Source organism: Eleutherodactylus coqui, chromosome 13 (genome assembly GCF_035609145.1).
Source record: "Eleutherodactylus coqui strain aEleCoq1 chromosome 13, aEleCoq1.hap1, whole genome shotgun sequence".
Taxonomy (NCBI): domain Eukaryota; kingdom Metazoa; phylum Chordata; class Amphibia; order Anura; family Eleutherodactylidae; genus Eleutherodactylus; species Eleutherodactylus coqui.
In genome coordinates, this window is record NC_089849.1 from 70,050,641 (window position 1) to 70,066,800 (window position 16,160).

General features: G+C 44.3%; 1 protein-coding gene across 1 annotated transcript in view; it reads left to right on the plus strand.

Moving 5' to 3' along the window:
- Positions 1–14,990, plus strand: part of NUP85 (nucleoporin 85) — a 34,795-nt gene extending 19,805 nt beyond the window's left edge. The window contains exons 6-19 of the mRNA XM_066586121.1: positions 33–102; positions 539–660; positions 5,406–5,540; positions 7,729–7,842; positions 9,769–9,900; positions 10,115–10,221; positions 10,299–10,382; positions 12,516–12,581; positions 12,716–12,867; positions 13,291–13,408; positions 13,804–13,904; positions 13,991–14,142; positions 14,640–14,744; positions 14,833–14,990. Coding sequence (XP_066442218.1) covers positions 33–102; positions 539–660; positions 5,406–5,540; positions 7,729–7,842; positions 9,769–9,900; positions 10,115–10,221; positions 10,299–10,382; positions 12,516–12,581; positions 12,716–12,867; positions 13,291–13,408; positions 13,804–13,904; positions 13,991–14,142; positions 14,640–14,744; positions 14,833–14,931 — 1,557 coding nt within the window. The 3' untranslated portion in view covers positions 14,932–14,990. The remainder of the gene's footprint in view (positions 1–32; positions 103–538; positions 661–5,405; positions 5,541–7,728; positions 7,843–9,768; positions 9,901–10,114; positions 10,222–10,298; positions 10,383–12,515; positions 12,582–12,715; positions 12,868–13,290; positions 13,409–13,803; positions 13,905–13,990; positions 14,143–14,639; positions 14,745–14,832) is intronic.
- The last annotated feature ends 1,170 nt before the right edge of the window (positions 14,991–16,160 follow it).

Here is a 16,160-nt window from a genome sequence, read left to right on the forward strand (position 1 = left end):
TCTCTAATCAGCTTTTCTCTTATGGGTTGCAGCTCTCTATCCTGTCCGCCATGGAGTTATGTTGGAACCTTTGCGAAATACTTTTCATTGAAACTGCCACAGGTGAGCATTCTTGGTAAATGGTTGTCTGGTGAGATATAGATGTATGCGTTTTCAACTCTTGACTAACGAATAGCTTGTGTAATTGACTGCGTCCTCCTGTGCTGCCCAACTCCCTCTCCTCAATGAGATGCCTTCTCTGACACAGATTCCCACGATAGAAGATTTTGTTAGGTCCTAGAAATCTGCCTGTCAGTTTTACACTGCAGGTAAAATATACTGCAATACAGAAGTACAGCGATCAGAGTAACTTAAAGGGATGTTCCTATCCCAGCCAAGCATGGCTACAATTTGTGGAGGAGCATGTTAGATTTCTCATGTAATATTGAAGTAAGGAATGGCTCCAGGTTAATGAGACATAAACTAATTACTTTGATCATTTAGAAGAGAAGTAAATTGCTTGCATGTTGGAGTAAACTTATCTATCTTACTCTTTTAGCTGGTTCCCTGCTGGTACTACTTCTTGACTGGATACGTTTCCATGCGAGCGACATAGACAGTATAGCTGAAGAGGTTCTGCAGAGTGAAAATCCCCTGCAGCATGACAAGTTCTGGGATTTGGTGAGTGTGAACCTAGCAAATACTAAACATTCTACGATTGGTAACCTGTATTCTGCTTTACAGTCTTAAAGGAGTTTTCCGAGGTTTTTAAAATTTAGTTTTGTGCCCCACCTTCATGCCCAAAACTATATAAAAGTAATATACTAACCATGGCTCCAGACCGCTGCTTCAGATATCTGGCTCCACGGCATCTGACGAGTGAAGTCCCCCGTCCAGAAGGCCTGCTGACGTTCTGTAAATCTGTCATGTGGGCTCCTAATGTAGAAGCCGCAAGGCAGGTTTACTTGACGTCACTGATGACATTTCTGTTTAGCCTCCTGTTGGCTGCAGCAGTCACATGGGTAAACCAGTCGCATGACTGCTGCAGCGAAGGTAAATAGAAGACTGGAGCTGGCGGTAGGGAAGCAAGAAGGTGGGAATTGTTTCTTTTTTTCCCTAGCCCCTTAACGACCGCCAAAACGCCTTGTGACGGCTTCCCGAGCTTGGCCTTATTCCACATGGCTGTCAAAAGACTGCCTCACTGTGAAATAGAGCCATGGGTGTCACCGCTCCAGGCTACTACCAGAGGCAGGTGTGAGTCTGGAGCACAACCTAAGGGCTGCGGATTGCAGTCCCCAGTCATCCAAATGAAAGTAAACAGCAGAACATGAAGGGTGAACGTTTCAGCTCCTTTCAGCGATTGGACCGCTTTGGGGTGCTAAAACGGCTTATCTGTAGCCTGCCGCATTCCCCGCACCCGCCACCTTCCCTCCTAGTGTCCTGGCTCCATGCGCTGTGCCTGTGCCCGCCGTTCAAAATAGCGGGTGCAAGCACACTAGCAGGGAGAGACCCAGGAAGTCTTAAATTTATCTGCTCTCCGCTAGCAAAGGCAATAAGGACCAGCAATAAGACACTGGGGGCTGCGCTTTGCAGTCCCCAGGCACAAAATGGCTTTGATCAGCAATAATAGCGATCTCGTGCAAAGTTAAAAAAAAAAAAAAAAAGTTAAATAAGAGTTTCAGCTCCCCTTACGGATCGGATCCATGAGTGGAGCTAAGAGTACTGTCCTCCATCCTTCGCTAAGCCCCGCGGCATTATGGTCCTTCCAGTACCAGACTCCACCTTTTGTGAATGTGTGCCAGACGTCAAGCGTATGTGCAGAAGGCCAGGGAGCCTGGGAGATTTAAAAACTCCCTGTTCCCAGCTAGCATGAGTAGCTGAGAGCAGGGAGATGTCATCAGGCACCGCTGCATACGGTTCCCAGTCACATGATCCCCCATTATCCATTTTAACGGCGATAATGTAAAGTTTGTAAAACAAGTTTCAAAAAAGTTTTATCTCCCATCACAGATCTTATCTGTCATGAAATTGCGTACCTAAGACCAGATTTATAGTGCTTATCCACTGCTTCTGTGCACACGCCCGTTGGCAAGATGGCGGACACGTGCATAAAATAAGCGGCTTGCCAGGATAATTTAAAAGCTCCTTGCTCCCAGCTACCAAATGTAACTAAGAGCCTGGACATTTCACAGGGGCTGCGGTATGTGGTCCTTGGTCACGTGATCACCGTTAGCCAATGACAACCGCTGATCCAATCCGTGAGGGGAGGTGAAATTACTTACCTAAGGCCTTCAGCTATGTTCCCCCCCCGACGAGATCTTTATCCACGGACCTTTCCCCAGCTTTGGTGCATGCACCCATCGGCAGAATAGCGGGTGCTAAACGCAGAAGCTGGGGAGGCGCAGAGAAAATTCAAATATTCATGCTGTTGGCTACTAAAGGTAGCCGAGAGTCTGGGACAGTGACCGAGGGCCGCGGTGAGTGGTCCCCAGTCACGTGATCACCAGTATCCAATGGAAATCCTCATTTTCATATGCACTATAGGAAAAATAAAAACTGTCTTTAAAATGACATGTTTTCAAAAATGTATGTACGTTTAGTTTTTTTTTTCTCCTCTAAATTGCATTAACTTCTGAAAAAAAAACCTGTGTGGTCAAAATACTCCTGACCGCCTCGGTGAATACATTAAGATGTGTATTTTTTAAATGGGGTCATTTGTGGGGGTATCTATCAATCTCACAGCTATGAGCCTTTGCAATCTTGGCTTGGTGTAGGAAAATAGTGTTCCTCAAAATGTTAATAATCAATGTTAAATTTGCATGTCTACTAAATAGTTATAAAAGCTAAAGTTTTTCAAATGTGCGTCTAGAATAAACAGATGGAAATATATATCTGATCAAAAATGTGTACAGTATGTTTGCACATATTTGAGATATTGCAGTTGAAAATGTAAAGAAATATAAATTTGCAAAATTTTCCCAATTTTGGCGCTTGTAATAAATTATACAAAAATTCGGTCTATTTTTACCACCTAAATGAAGTACAACATGTGGCGAAAAAACACTGTCAGAATCACTTGGATATGCAAAACCTTTATGGAGTTATTCTACATTGAAGTGACACATGTCAGATTTCCAAAATTTGTCTTGGTCCTTAAGGCGCAAATGGGCTTTGTCACTAAAGGGTTAAATACATCCCTCTTTTGACCTCTTTCTCCCTAATATTTCAATTTTCAGTGCATTAGGTAGATTTTTGTTTTAAGTATAATAATTATTATGAAGAGCTAAAGGAGGTCAGTGTAAAGTAGTTGCAGTGTAGTTGGGTCATGGAGTTCATCATAACGCGTCCTCGTCAGACTGTTTGTTTTTTGTGGCGATTTTGTGAAAGTTGCATGAAAACTAAAAGTGCTTTTGCGCTGCAAGATTCTCGTTGTCAGGAGCTGGTGACGTCATCACCATCTCGTTCGCGCTCTGCAGCCTGTCTAGACGGGCAGATTCATTGTTGACTCGTTTGAGTTTGACTCATTCACTTCTCGATCAGTGTTCTCATTCCCTTCTGCGAAATGCTGAATGAGAAGTGTTTAAGTGGAACGACAAGTGAACGAGCCAACAAGGATTTCTAGTCCTACAGAAATTGAACGGCCAATGAGAAGCGAACGAATCTCGTTAGTCATTGGCTTGCATTTAGACCGAACGATTCTTTTTGAGCAATAAACATTCTGTCTAAACGCACCTTAACAGAAGCTTATCTATAGATCATTTAAAGGGATTCTGTCACCAGGTTCATTAAGTTGAACTCGAAGCTGAGCTCCGAGTTGGGAAATGGGCCATACTGGCTTGGCTTCACCACAGCATGCAGAATGACAGCTCTCCCTATACACACAAGAGGAGGGAGCTGTCGGTCTGCACGATGCAGGATTGGAGTAGCCAGCATGGCTCACCTCTATGACTTGTAGCTCCGCTCAGAGTCAAACTTGAACCTGTTGACAGAATCCCTGTAAGTGTAAAATACAAAGTTTTAGAAGTAACTCCGGTGAAATTTTCGTTTTTTTCATTATGTAACTGGATCCACCGACAGTGTATATAAAGTGGCTAGGGTTACCGTAGTTAGTTGTTTCTATATGAAACTTCTGAAGTCCTTTTTTCCTCAGGGCTAATTTCCTCAGACGGATTTCTGCGGGTCTCGCGCAGCGGCTCCGGAGAGGTGAATAATGGGGTCTTTGGGGAGCGCAGTGTCGGACTCCACTGCGGTATTCCACTGGCAGAGTCCAACACTGCCGTGGGCATGAGGCCTTAGGTGCGTCATGTGATCTTAATTCTGACTAAATGAAGATTTACTTGGGTTTATGTGTTCTCCAATTAGTCACTTTTTCAGTGAGCTTGTGTGACCCTACCACACAAGCTCTTTAGAGATGGGGGAGGGGGTGGGGCATAAACTCCTATCCTTTACTACTAATGATTAGAGGCTTCTGTCAAACATTTATAATGAAGGAGATGATCGTTCAACCTCCTGACTGTGCATTCACCTAAATAGGCTGCAGCCATAAGTATACAGATTACTGATAATCACACTGCCCTCCCTGCGTGCAGAGATGGTACAGGCTTAAATGCAGTTTGTGATGTGCTGATATATTATGGGATTGATGGCACAAAATAGTGAAAGAGGAAGTGGGCACATATCTCTGCAACTAGTTGGTAACCGATAAGTATCAGACAGGAGGTTGCACTGCATGGAAATGATTGCTATATACAAAGGAGACATCCAGAATGTGAAAGTAATCAAGTGAGGGGGGTGGGTGGGGGGGTGATGAAAAATGTGTTTTCAATGGAGTGGCCCCTTAAAGGCATCCCAGGTTTTTAGCTTATTCCCTATCCACAGATTAAAGTGATAAATGTCTGATCGACAGAGGTCCGACAACTGTGACTTCAACCAATGATGAGAAGGGGGAGTCCTGTGTCATCACCTCTATACGCTGTGATCGCCACCCCGTATGAATGGAGTGGCAGCACACATTCTCAATCGCCTCTCCATTCACAGGAAGCCATGAGTAAATCTGTTCCTTTTGTGTTTTCCTGCTGCTGGGGTACAAGCTGACTTCTGCAGACACTGCGATAGCGGTATAGCCTGCATAGGAGAAGTGGCAGCAGCCTATATACCCCATGATTTTCTCAAATCCCACAATGTAGACTGTGTGAGAGATTTTATTTGGGATCCAGGCTCCTCCCCTTTCTTTTCCTGTGCCTTCTTGGAGTTCTAATCCTTGCAGCGTGGTTCTGCATATGAGAGTATGTTATGGATTTGCATGTATTAGTTATCCTCTGTATTTTGATGACTGGTTTAGATCTGATCGCGCTGTGGTTCACTCTGGGCTTTTTCATACCTGAGATGTGTTTATAATGATTCCTTGTTTTGTACCTTGACTGCAGATTACCGGATATGTCCTGCAGGCTCGTATGGATGAAGCCCGCCAACTGCTAGCCAGACAAGCAGTGGTTTCCACAAGCACCCGGGGCATGTGCCGAGTCTTAGATGATCTCCTCAGGAAAATGCCTGCATTCAAGGTATGTAACTGTAAGCAACTCGTGAAGGATACACTTGGGTCTATTGTGTGTTAGGAACAAAGGGTTACAGGAATTTGGGTTCATGGCAGTGAAATTTGCATTTTCTTATCCATGTCATTGAGGGACACAGCAAGACCTTGGGATAGCTGCTGCTCTTAGGCCCCCTGTCCACAGGTACTGTGGTAACCCGGGGCGAATCTCTGCCGCGGGAGCCGCCGCCTGGGAGCAGGAGCCGGCAGATGGATCTCTGCTGTCAGCCTTACAGGCTGACCGCGGAGAATCGCGGCAATTCGCAGCCTGCTGCGAATTGCCGTCCGTGAGCGGAGAATCGCAATGATTCTCTGCTTGTGGACACGGGGCCCTCGCTTTCCATAGCATTGCTATAGAAAGCTTCAGACGGCGTGATTTGCTGTCGATTTACCGCCGGTTAAATCATGCCTGTGGAAAGGGGGCCTTAGGAGGCGAACAAATTTTAAAAATGGGTTAGCTCCTTTGACCAGCTGTCCCCCTCTTGCAGACACTGAGTTAAACCAGTTTTAAAATAGTGTCTGTAGGAGGCAGCCAGCAGACTTGCTATCTCGCAGGTCTCCCTGTTTATGTTAACTTTATTTATTTTTTTTCAACTTTTTTATATCTGGAATACAGGTTGAGAAGATCACTGTTACTCACAAAGGAGGGATAGGGGCAGACTGGCCTTATTCTCTCTGACCACCCTGCCTTTAGAAGAACAGGTGGCACAGATGAGCACTAACCTCTCTCTCACCTGCTAGCTATTGGGTATCAACCTTCACAAGTCCTCTTTTCCCTCTCAAAAATGGACTTTTCTGGGCCTGTTCTTCAACACCACTCGGTCCAAGATGCGACACCCATTGCAGAAAGTTTTCATTCTTCAGCAGAACATCGCTCCCTCTGGGTGCAAAGACTGACCTCAATATGTCATTGCAGCGGGTACTGGGCCTCATGGTTTCCTACATCTGTTATTTCATGCAGCAAATTCTACAGCTGTCCATTTCAGAGGACCATCCTGTTACATGGGATCGAGTCTATATTCTCTGGGACGGCTTTATTCTTCTAACCTTCTCAGTCACTCCTTGCGGTGGTAGATAACGTCTCTCAACCTTACCCTTGGATGCTCCTTCCTTCCCCTCCAGTGGAAAGTGTTAACAATGGATGACAGCCTCCTGGACTGGGGGATAATCTTCCTCAGACTGACTGTTCAGGGCCAATGATTCAAGCAGAAGTGGCCTCTACCAATCAACAGCCTGGAACTTCGGGCCACCCACCTGTCACTGGACTTGTGCCATAGCAGGTCACCCTTTCTGAGTACAAACTGGCAACGCAACTGCAATTGGCAACATGTCTCTACAGTGACATGACGGTGGAGAACGGAGGCTTACTGCTCCACAGAGGTGGGCAAGAAGTAAAGCCTCCTTCTCCTGGAATGGCTACCAGAAATGGCCAGTAAAGCTAAGTAGATGCTGCGTCCTAACGTTGTAGGAAAGGAGCCAGCCACTCTGGGGAAGCAGCCAATCACTGCTTTCATATACAGTGCAGGGCCCGCCTCTTTTTTTGGCTAGAGTGGTCCATCCCTGTCCCAGGGAAAAACTATGCCACAAACGGGATGTTTCGGTATTTCTGATCTGTCTGCATCACACTTGTTCTTTGTCATTTGAACTTCCCGTTCATACCACCAGGTGTTCATAAGAGTGGTCTGACCGCTTCCAAAGCTACCGTTGCCCTGCCAATCAGCTGATTGAAGTGACAGTAGCACTCTGGTAAGCACCAGGCCACTTCAGTCCATAACAGACACAGTGCAAGTACATTGCATGGCTGCTGTTTCTGGGACTAAGCTGCTCTCAAGCCATGTGACCGATGAACGTGATGCCACATGTCCCTTCAGCCAGCTGATCGGCGGAGCCCCCGAGCTGACGGACCCCCACAATCTGATATTGATGAACTATCATGAGGTCAGCAATATCTCAGTCCAAAAAAACCATTAAAAACTGTTCTACGCATCTTCCTGCCCGTAAAGCACTTTATATATTGAAGTAGACCTTAATGCTTCATTATTCATATACTCATTTAGGTCTTTGAATTGTGCCGTTACGATGCATGACAATTAATCATCGTTACAAGAGCCAATGACAATACTTCTGGTCTAACCGTTTTTTTGTATTCTCCTTTATAGACTCAGACACTGACAGAGTTCGAGTTAAAGTGGCAGCACTGGCGGGAGGAATGTGAACGTCATTTGCAGTGTGGGACTTTCTCATCCAGTCCTCCCATGGAATCAATCTGTAAGGTGTGTACCCTTATTGTAATATATGTTTAGAAGTGCTTTTATTTAGGGTTATAGAGACTTATGCCATTACTGGAAGAATTGAAGATCCTCTGGAACCTAGAGTGAAGAGGCTTAAAGGGATTCTGTCTCAAGGGTAGACCCGTTTGACTTAGGGCTCTAATACATGCTTCAAGCCATGGCACCTTAGAAACTAAAGTGTTCTGGATGCAGTCATGTAGTCCGTGTTTAACAGCTTTGTCCTACTCGGTTTAACGCAGGGAACGCCCTTTAGTGGAGCCCTGCTGGCTTGTTTAGCATAAAGCATCATCTACAGACGTTAGTGGTTGTCTGGGATTTATACAAATTTTGAGGACAGGAAATGTTCTAAATGAACAAACCAAGTTATGCTCACTTGTTCCATTACCCTTGCTAGTCCTGTACCGCTGCTTCCACCCCACCCTGCCCCAAACACACGCACACAGCTTTAGCGGTATATAGCATGAGAATACTCAGGTCAGTGATTGACTGCAGTGCTTACATGTGTATGTCGCTGCTGCAGTCATGTAAATAAAGCCCATCCGGGGGAACCTGAGTGTATAGGACTTTATTTTGTTACTTTATAGCATTTCCTGCTTTTATTGAAATTCCAATTCCTGTCCATGTCATTGGAGGACACAGCAGACCTTGGGTATAGCTCCTGCCACTAGGAGACGGGCACTCAGCAGAGAGTTAGTTCCTCCTACCAGCTATACCCCTGAGCTAAATCCGTTTTAGCTTGGTGTCTGTTGGAGGCAGACCTGCAGAGTAAATGGGATTAGGTGAGTATGGCGTAATCGCCCCTCACATTCCACACTCTCATCGTCTTCCCCCTCCTCTCAACTCCCCTTTTGGCTTCGTTTTTAAAACTCCAGTCAGGTAATTACCTGTGATGCCTCCCACCCCTCCCTCCACCATGGCCTTTGGAACACGGCCGCCTCCAGCTGTCCCTGGCCTGCCCTCATGTCTGCCAACCATACCAGCTCTAACAGTCGCTATTTTTCGGTGGCTTATGAGGCCCCCTGCTTGCACACACCTATCCGCACCTCTGCTGCTCTACACGGGGACTCTGTGTACCTTTTAACGCTGCGCCCTGCACCTCTGGCTGGGTTACTGCTACTGGTTTGCATCCCTGCTTCTTGGCTCTGATGAGCTGCGGTTGGGGATTGTGGTTGCTATCCTATTTCCGTAGCTCCCATTCACTTCACTGAGAGCTACAGAAACTATGTTCGGCTCTTTCCAACAGGTTGTCAGTACAGAACACTAGGTTTTCCTGTCTCGGCCATGAAAAACCTGAGCTAGGAATACCCCTTTCAGAAAACTCGATGCATGACCTGTTGAAGTACTGTAGCTCCTTCACACTGGCAAGAAAATCGTGCAATTTTCTCGTGATGCGAGAGTGAGTGAAAACGCATGATAATGAAATTAAGCATTTTCAATGGTTTCATTCTCATTTGCGATGTTTTCACTTCTGCGTTGCTGCATGGGAAAAAAAACGCTGCATCTTTCTTTTTGCGATGTCGCCCATTGTTTTCAATGGGGACGAGGGCAGCAGTTCTGGCCCCATTGAAAACAGTGGGAGAACATTGTGATCCCCTGCCGCGAGTGTGACAGCCGCGGCGGGGATGAAGGGAACCCCTGCAGGGATGCAAGGCTAATTCCATGTGAAACCACCTCACATCCAGGGGTTTTCAGAAGTATTGCGAGGGCGATATCGGGATTCGCAGGCAGATATCGCTCTTGCCAGTCTGCAGAAGCCCTGGTACCTATGTAAAAAAAATAAAGCTTAAATGTAGTTGTATTTTTAATGTCATGTCAGCTGTATGATCGGGGCACATTTCACTTCTGTTATATTCTGGGGGGTCTGTCTTATGATTCACTAAGTTACTGATCTCCTTTACTTCTGAATAGGTTTTGCTGGGAGCGGAGGATACGTTGCTTGAGAAGAAAGATCTGATGGGCACTTGGTATCATTTCCTTGTATCACAGCTACTATTTACACATCCTACGGTGACCGTGGGAGAAATCCACTCCTACGCTCAGGTGAGATGCGGCCTGACCGTCTTATATTGCAGTAATAAGAAATGGTCTCTTGGCCTCTCAGTGAAGTGATTAGCACTAAAGTCAACTGACCATATTGGAACGCATGTGGAGGGCAGCCTAAGGATCCGAAACCATTCAGTTTTTGCTACTAGTGAGAATTCTTGTGCTGACCGCTTCTCCTATTTTTTTACTGTCTGTCCTCTTGTACCCCCAGTCCTGCTTGGACATCTTTAATGCTGGAGACAGCAGTTCTGAACCCCTGGACAATGTGCTGCTCGCAGCCTTTGAGCTCGATATTCACCAAGTCATTAAGGAATTCAGGTACCTAACCCAATACCATCTGATGCTTCGGCAGTGTGAATCCAGCGTGTTTACTCTCATGTCTTTTTGTTTTGCAGCATTGTGACAAATAACTGGTGGTTTGTGGCCCATCTAACAGACCTGCTGGATCACTGTCAGCTCTTCCAGTCTCACAACCTATAGTAAGCTATAAAGAGCAGAATAAAATGCCTCGTGACTTGTTTTGGACTTTTAATAAGACTGTTATTTCCCAGAAATGGTATTGTGCTCATAATATTCAATACTTTTACCAGATTAATCAGTAGTCCTTCAACTTATCATCTTTTGGTGTCTGGGAGCTACAATCCTTCCATTGTATACCCAAGCACAGCACTGTACGTGCTTTTCTGGCTGTGTTTAGTACTGCAGCACAACACCTTTTCACAGATTACGGCTGAGCTGCAATACCACACAAAGGTGTTTTCCATGCAGAGGGATAGAGTAAACAATAAGTATACAGTGCAACAAGTATATAATACAAATTACAATCCCAGTTTAAAAAAAAAAAAAAAAAAAAAAGTTGGGATGCTGCGTGAAATGTAAAGAGTGCCATGATTTGGAAATTTTGTATAACCATATTTTATTCACAGTAGAACATATAAGTCGTATCAATAGTTAAAAATAAGACCGTTTTCCATTTTATTAAAAGAAAATTAACTCCTTTAGTAATGTGTGGTAGCAATACATCTCAAAAAACTTTGACCAGGACCATCTCTACCATTGCTGGAGTTTTGGGAGAGGAATGTTGTCCCATTCTTGTCTGATAGGATTCTAGCGGCTCAGCAGTCCCGAGTCGTCTTTGCCGAAGTTTTCATTATATAATGCACCAAATGTTTTCTACTGGTGAAAGGTCTGTATTGCAGGCGGCCGGTTCAGCCCCCGGACTCTTCTTCTGTGGAGCCATGCCGTTGTGATGGATGCCGTATGTGGTTTAGCATTGTCTTGCTGAGATATACAAGGTCTTCCCTGAAAGAGACGTTGTCTGGTGGGAGCAGATGGTGTTCTAGAACTCCTACATACTGCTCAGCATTGATAGTGCCTTTCATGATGTGTAAGCTGCCCATGCCATAGGCTCTAATGCAACCCCATACCATCAGAGATGCAGGCTTTCATCTGTGTGCTGTTAACAAGCTGGATGGTTCCTCTCCTCTGAGTCCACAGCGTCCATGGTTGCCAAAAAGAATTTCAAATTTTGATTCATCTGGCCACAGAACAGTTTCTCATTTTTGCCTCAGTCCATTCTCAAAGTGTTTTGGCCCAGAGAAAACCCTGTTATTTCTGGATCATGTGATATATGGCTTCTTATTTGTATGATACAGCTTTATCTTGTATTTGTGGATGGAGTGAAATGTGTTCCCGGACAATGATTTCCGGAAGTATTCTTGAGTCCACGCAGTGATTTGTATTGGGGCCCGTAGATCTCGAGCATCAAATATTGACCATCGTCCTTGTCCCTTGTTCACATGAATTTCTCCAGATTCTCGAAATCTTTTGTTGATGGTGTTTCCCTGAAAATAAGACCCTGTCTTATATTAATTTTGGGCCCAAAATAGACACTAGTTCTTATTTTCGGGGGGTGTCTTATAGTCACCTAGCAGGCGCCATCTGAGTCCCTACCGCTGGTCTCCGGCGCTCCGGCAGGCTTTCGTGCAGTCCCCAATGCTGACAGAGTATTTCTTCCAGGTAACGGGGCTTGAATACCCCACCTCCAGCAGGTGATTGCTCTGATTGGTTGAGGCGGCAATAGTGAACCAATCAAAGTTGGCGCTTGATTTAAGCAATCACAGCCAGTTAATTTTTTAAAATGGAATGGATAATAAATGTCTCGCTGTCACCTTCTGATGTGTTCTAGGTTCTAATGTGAATAAAATACGGTCATATCAGATTTTAAAGTTATTGCATTCTTTTAATTCTTAAAATTTTTTTACATTTTACACAGTCCCAATTTTTTTTAAAATTGGGGTTGTATATATCTTTCTTTTACAATGAGAGTCAATAGCCAACATGCTGTATGCCTATACAGTGGCATATGTCAGAGGTGAACCTTGGGGAATTCTCCCAACGTATTCCTGAAGGTAGAAACAACTTCTGACCAAAGTATAAGCAAACACCCCTTCATTCTTCTGATTAGTGAAGCTGCCAGTGTTTGAGCTCCAGTGATGATGGCCCAGGGTAGGGTAGTGTATCAATAAAGTCCAGAGAAATGCTTTCAACACTGATTTGCAAGATTTTGTTAATGTACCAACTAATATCTCTTCCTCCTCGTTATATTTTAGTTTTGGGTCCAACATGCGAGAACACTTACTGCTGGAGTATGCCTCTGGTCTCTTCTCCCATCATAGGTATAATATGCAAAATGTTACCTTGTTTTAAAGCCTTTAACAAAATTTATGATTGTTTTCACTTATAGTTTTCTGCTCCGCTTCAGTTCATATTCACGTATTAAGATGAGGGAAATTTTGTTATTTTTTTGCAGTCTGTGGCAACTTGGGGTTGACTATTTAGATCACTGTCCTGAACTGGGTCGAGTTTACCTTGAGCTTCACATGGAGAGGATTCCTCTAACCACTGAAAAGAAAGCTTTGAAGGCATTGCGCATCTGTGAGCAGCGGCAAATGGTTGAGCAAGGTATGTGCAAGAAGATATTTAAGACTTTTAGTTAATTTATGAGACTTGGCACGCACGGATTTTGAGTACAGAATCTGCCCATGCCCGCGGCCACGGACAGTTTGTTACCTATTGTGATGTGGTGCGGGTCTCCTGCATTCCGGACGGATCTTCTTTCTTTTGAATGTCAGATGTGTGCTTGGATGGAAGCCACCCGTGCGGGAATCCGCAGAAAATGGAGCATGCTGCTAATGCATCCCTTTGGGCGGCTTAATTTGTGGATCTCTCGCAAATCAAATCCACCTGTGGACATTGGGCCTTAAGGTTTTTGTGTTAAGATATCAGACCGTAAAGATGAGCAGAGCTTGCTGACAGAAGGAAACTTTTATCTTGTTTGCGATGTGCCCAGTGTTGTAGGGTGACCAACTTATTTCTCCTTTCTAGTCCGCAGTATCTGTAAGACGATGGCAATGCAAGCCATGCGCAATAGACGATTGGGATCGGCACTGTCATGGAGCATTCGAGCCAAAGATGCAGCTTTCGCCACACTCATATCTGATCGGTGAGTACACACTAAATTCCTATGATGGCATTAAAGGAATATTTTAGGGGCATTTCTAATTTTATTTTTTTTTTTTTTATGACTGATTAGGGACTAGAGATGAGCAAGTATACTGGCTAAGACACATTACTCAACCGAGTAGTGCCTTAGCCGAGTATCTCCCCGCTCGTCTCTAAAGATTCGGGGGGCGGGGAGGAACGGAGGGGAGATCTCTCCCCCCCATGAAGAGATGTAATCTTCATGTGATAGTTAAGAGAATAAATGCAACTACGGGCTCTTTCACGGGCTCTTTCACATGAGCGTATATTTGCCGTCCTTTTCACGTCCGGCCGATATTCGCTATGATCTGATGCATTGGATTAAGGAGTCTTAAACAGGTTTTGTTTCTTATGAAGGTTCCTGAAGGATTACTATGAGCAAGGAAGCTTCTCTGACTTGGATCTGATTGACAACCTGGGTCCCGCTATGTTGCTGAGTGATCGTCTGACATTTCTAGGTGAGTGCGTTTCTGAAAGCTGCAGTTTTGCACAATTGTTTACCTCTCAGCGGTTTGAGCTAATTCCTGTGAATTTTTTATTACAGGCAAATACCGGGAGTTTCACAGGATGTATCATGATGAGCAGTTTAAGGACGCTGCCAGCTTACTGCTCTCACTCATGACGGCTTGCATTGCTCCCTGCTCCTTTTGGCTTACCCTACTACTGGATGCTCTGCCTCTGCTTGAGCAGCAACAGGTCAGTCATGCAGAGTGCATGCTTGATTAGAAACAGAAAAATCTCTACAGTCATGTTGTAGTTAGACTTAATTTTCCAGCTCTTTAAAAAAAAACAAAAAACATTTGAATGAACTATTCTCAGGATAAGTCATCAATAGCTGAACAGTGGGAGTCTGTGGCTAAGGACCCCCACCAATCAGCACCGGGTCACTCTCTATGAAGCAGATGGCTCCATACATTGTGTAGTGGCTTAGCATGGTATTGCAGACACTGACCTTATTTTTTTTCTTATGCCAGTCACCTATGTCCTCTCCATTATTTTCTAGTGAACCTACTTTACTTGCAAGAGGGACACCATTGTGTGTGTGTATATATATAATATATGCGCTTTTAATGCAATATCCTTTGAAAGCACCATCCATGCTTGTAGAGTCCCTGGTGGCATTTTAACAATGTGCTAGGTCTCTTTTAGAAAAGCTCTTGGGACCCCCAACAAGACTGTTTTTCATTTTATAGGTGATCTTCTCTGCTGATCAGACATATCAGCTAATGAGCTGCTTGGAGGATATGACTGCAGCAAAGCTGGAACCTATCCAGTCGGAGCCGAACAGGAAAACCCAGGTAACTCACATCGGTTCCTGTGTGGCATAGGAACAGCAATAAATATTTCCCCTAATTAATACTTGACTTGTGATGTATTTTCCCACAGGACAGCAGCCTTGAAAACACAAAGCTTGAGATGCTAAGGTTGGCTCTTGCACGAAACCTGGCCCGCGCCATTGTTAAAGAAGGAACTGTTTTGGTGTAAATAGAGAAAATGTACTCACATGTAATTATTTTGTTTTGCAAATAAACCTCTTTTTCTTATTTTCTGTGTCTGCCTGGGGGTGCTTATACAATGGAGAAATTCTACATTATAACTACTTTTAACCCATCCCCAAACAGTTTATTCTGCAGGAAAAGGACATTATCGTTTTGAATGAACTGACCTGGTTTTAATTCAAACAGCGGCCGCTCCAGGTCTATTAGAGCAACCACCCTGCTTCTGATGGCATTTTAAAACCAAGAACCCTGGCTATAGCTGTTTGAATTGGGGTTGGGAATACTGACGGTACAGCTGTCATTTTTTTTCAATCTGCAGTGCAAAGCAGTAAAGATGAGATGCAGCAGAGACTGATTCTCCTGTATGTATGTCTTCCTGTACCAGGGAAGGGGTGACATGAATTTTGCTTCATTATCACCTCTCATCAATTAGAGACCATATTTGCTCTCTTATTGACACATATCCTTCTTTCCCAGAAAAGGAGTGAAAAATGAGGACTCGTTCATCTAATTACTACTCTGCTTCACCCTGCAGGTGCCGCAGTCATTGCTGACTGGAATCTAAACATTTTTACAGACCCCCCCTCACACAAGGATTTTAACATTGAAAAAAAAAAAAACTATGCATAATTGGTATCCCCCACATCCAAGCAGAAGGAAGCCCACATGCTGTCTCTGCTTCCACAATTTAAATCGCCAAAACAAATATTTATATATCAAAACATAATCAAACTATTAAAAATAAAATCAACCAAATGCTGACAAAGTCCATGTCACAAGTAAACACAAATAATAAAAAAGGTGCATAATTTAAATACTGGAAAGGTCTTACCAGTTTTGCTGAAAGTCCTTCATATAGCTCATATGTCATCTACAGTGATACAAAGGGATACATCCAAGACCACCATATGCAAAAAGGGGGGCAAATGGACCAATTTCAGCTGTCCCTAAATAGTCCTAAGGATGATATAGGTTGGGTCATCCTTCAGAACAGGGCAGCCCCACACTATTCCTTGCGAGACCCTGTTAAGAGTCCTATCGAATGATCCACAGGTTCTACACATTTCACCCCTCAGTGGGTCATCGGGGAGCATGTTAATATGCAGAAAATCAAATGCTACCTACACAGATACTAGATACAAGTATCCCTAGTGCTGTAGCATAAAGTGAGAACTGCTGGGCATACTGCGTATAGCAGCGCAATGACTGGGGTCT